Below are 2,627 nucleotides of genomic sequence, written 5' to 3'. Positions count from 1 at the left end.
GGCGTGTGCGATGGCCTCCCTCTGCAGTGGAGGAAACAAGGGCGTCTTTCCGAGGGAGAAGCAGGGTCAGCGGCAGGAAGTGGGGTGAGGCTAGGGTCAAGGGGAACGTGAAGTAGTTGCGGGCTCGGCCGTGGGCCCGAGGTCAGCTCAGGATCCCCAGGCGACTCCGCGGCTGTCCTCGGAATGCGGCCGCGGTCGCTTCTTGTGGATTCGTCAGTTCCCCGACCAGGGCCGGGGGGCCGGGAGTGAGCTGCGGCGGGTTAAGGGACCGCGAGGAAGTCAGGGGGGCCGGAAACGCCAGGGCGCTGTCGATGCAGGCCCGGCATTAGACACACTGGCTCGCCGGCGGGTCTAGGCCAAGGGTCGCAAGATGCGGAGAGGGGTTGCGTGGCTGGGGGAGCGGAGATTGGAAGACCAGGACAGAGCCATTAGAAGACTGATGTCCCAGAGGCGCGCCCGCCTCGTCCGTGTGGTTTGCAGGCTCTGCACCCAGGGCCAGGGTGATCAGAAGGTGCTCCCCGAGACAGGAGGAGGAGACATCGCTGTTCAAAGCGGTGTGAAGGTCGGGAAGTGCGGATTCAGGAGTCTCCCCCAAGTGGGGGTGTGGAAGTTAGCAGCGTATCATGTTTTGTGACTGTTGGTGCTTTGTCACTGGCGTCACAGCTCGTGCCCGATGTAAAACGCCAGTCCCGCGACCTTGGGCTCAGCGGCCTCCCGCGCTGGGAGCGTGCGGGAGCGCCAGCCCTCACGCCTGAGCACATGTGTCAACCCCAGGGTCACTGGTGGCAGGGCTGGACCCCAAGGAAAGGCCACTCCCCCTCCGAGTTGCCATCGAGGGCAGATGGGCCTGTCTACCCCGGGGTTCAGGGGCGCCCTTGCTCTCCGCTGGACCGGGGGAGCTGGGCTGTGAGTTTAAGCGCAACCTGTCCCTTCAATCCAGAAACTCCAAAGTGACATTCAGGACAAGACCGGGGTAAGTGTGTGTTTAGGGTCTTCATAACTCAGATCTTTGAACTACTTTTAACACGGAAGGAGAGAGTGCATGGATTATTAAGAAATGTGGATATACGTTTAATCTTGTGTTAGATGTCGTAGATTACTGCATTAAAATATCAATACGAATTTTTAAATTCTGGTACTGTTTCAATCATTTGGGGATTTTTCAGGGATAATAAGGATGTTTTGATTTTTTGCCCTGAGTCTGGCCTCTCGTTTGACCCCGAGGTCAGAACTTGTTTTGTATTCTAAACAGATTGTGCAAGGCGATTATCCGCGGACTAAGAATTCTATCTAACGCGGGACAGAACGACCCGGCCGGTCCGCACCGCTCCAGTTTCTCCCGCCGTGGCCAGCGGAGCTCCTCGCCCCGTGCTGGGCGGCGCTGCGGCTGTGCCACCGTGGGTGGTGTTTTGGGTGGCGCCGTGGCTGCACTGGGTCCCCCCAGACCTCCCAGGAGAACCGCCGATAACGGTTGTTAAACCTACTTTCTCGGCGCAAGGTGCCAGGAAAATCCGTAGTTATTTAAAATGGCTCTGTAACATGTTTTGTGAAATTTGTTGGTACTTCTTTCAAAGCTTAATGGTATTTTACATCATTTTGAAGTCAGTCTAAACTGTAAGCCTTTAGTGGTTTTTGTCCTGCGGATAAGTGTAAATTTCCTCCCCTTCCAAAGGACTTTTGTGCTTTCACACAGAAACCCGATCGTTCACGAGATGAAGCAAAATATGAAAACCGCCTCTCTGTTTTATTTCCCAGGGACTCCGAGCCCGCGTGTTGGAAACCCTGGTCATGCTCATCCTTGTGGCTCTGCTGATCCTGGGCATCGTGTGGGTGGCCTCGGCGCTCGTGGACAATGACCCGGCCAGTGCTGAGTCCTTGTACGGTAGGGCCGGGCTCAGCCCCCGCTCTGGCGGCCGTGCGTTTACGCAGTCGCTCCTGAAAACCTGGGGGTGATTCTTGGTATAGTGAACCCTTGTTAACTGACAGCATTAAGGAGTCTTCAGACATGTTTGAGAAAAACGAATGCTCGTGTGTTTCCTGTATGCAGAACGTGTACGCAGCTTTTCAGAATTCTCTCTCTTTTTTGGGGGTTATTTGGTTTCTGTTCTTTCAATTCCATGGAGGCTTTTTTTCTCCCTCCAGACAGGTTTTGCAAAGGGTTTATTTCCCGTTCTTCTCTTTTAGATCTTTTTTATTGTATAGTTTAGAAATTATGTGTTTTGGTAGGCTCAGATAGGCAATTTTGACGTTTAGTACACATTAATTTATAGTCAGTCTGTATCTTAGTGTGTAGTAATTTGGATTTACTAGAATATATTTTCATTTTTTCCAGACCTCTGGGAGTTCTACCTACCCTATTTATATTCCTGTATATCACTGATGGGATGTCTGTTGCTTCTCTGTAAGTATTTTGCTGACTTAATACTGGTAGGAAAGTAGAGTTGTTATGTGTTCTGGAAAATTATGAGCAATTTTCCTGATGAGATTCCTTACCAGCTTGCAGATTTTTTTAAAGTTGGCCCTTAACTTTTTTTTTATGTTCAAGTTAAATTTTGAGAAACTAAAGCCTTGAAATAGTGAGACACTTGGGCCGTTCTGTCAAGAAAGCCTCTTCCACAGGTGGGGCG

At 51.6% G+C, this 2,627-nt stretch overlaps 1 protein-coding gene across 1 annotated transcript in view; it reads left to right on the top strand.

Moving 5' to 3' along the window:
- Positions 1-2,627, top strand: part of LMBR1 (limb development membrane protein 1) — an 86,119-nt gene that overhangs the window by 45,247 nt on the left and 38,245 nt on the right. Inside the window, exons 6-7 of the mRNA XM_023536735.1 lie at positions 1,756-1,882; positions 2,333-2,401. Of these exons, the coding sequence (XP_023392503.1) occupies positions 1,756-1,882; positions 2,333-2,401 (196 nt within the window). The remainder of the gene's footprint in view (positions 1-1,755; positions 1,883-2,332; positions 2,402-2,627) is intronic.

This window comes from Pteropus vampyrus, unplaced genomic scaffold, assembly GCF_000151845.1.
Source record: "Pteropus vampyrus isolate Shadow unplaced genomic scaffold, Pvam_2.0 Scaffold168, whole genome shotgun sequence".
Lineage (NCBI taxonomy): Eukaryota > Metazoa > Chordata > Mammalia > Chiroptera > Pteropodidae > Pteropus > Pteropus vampyrus.
The sequence above is the reverse complement of the archived record's forward strand: the minus strand, read 5'-3'. Positions and strand labels throughout refer to the sequence as shown.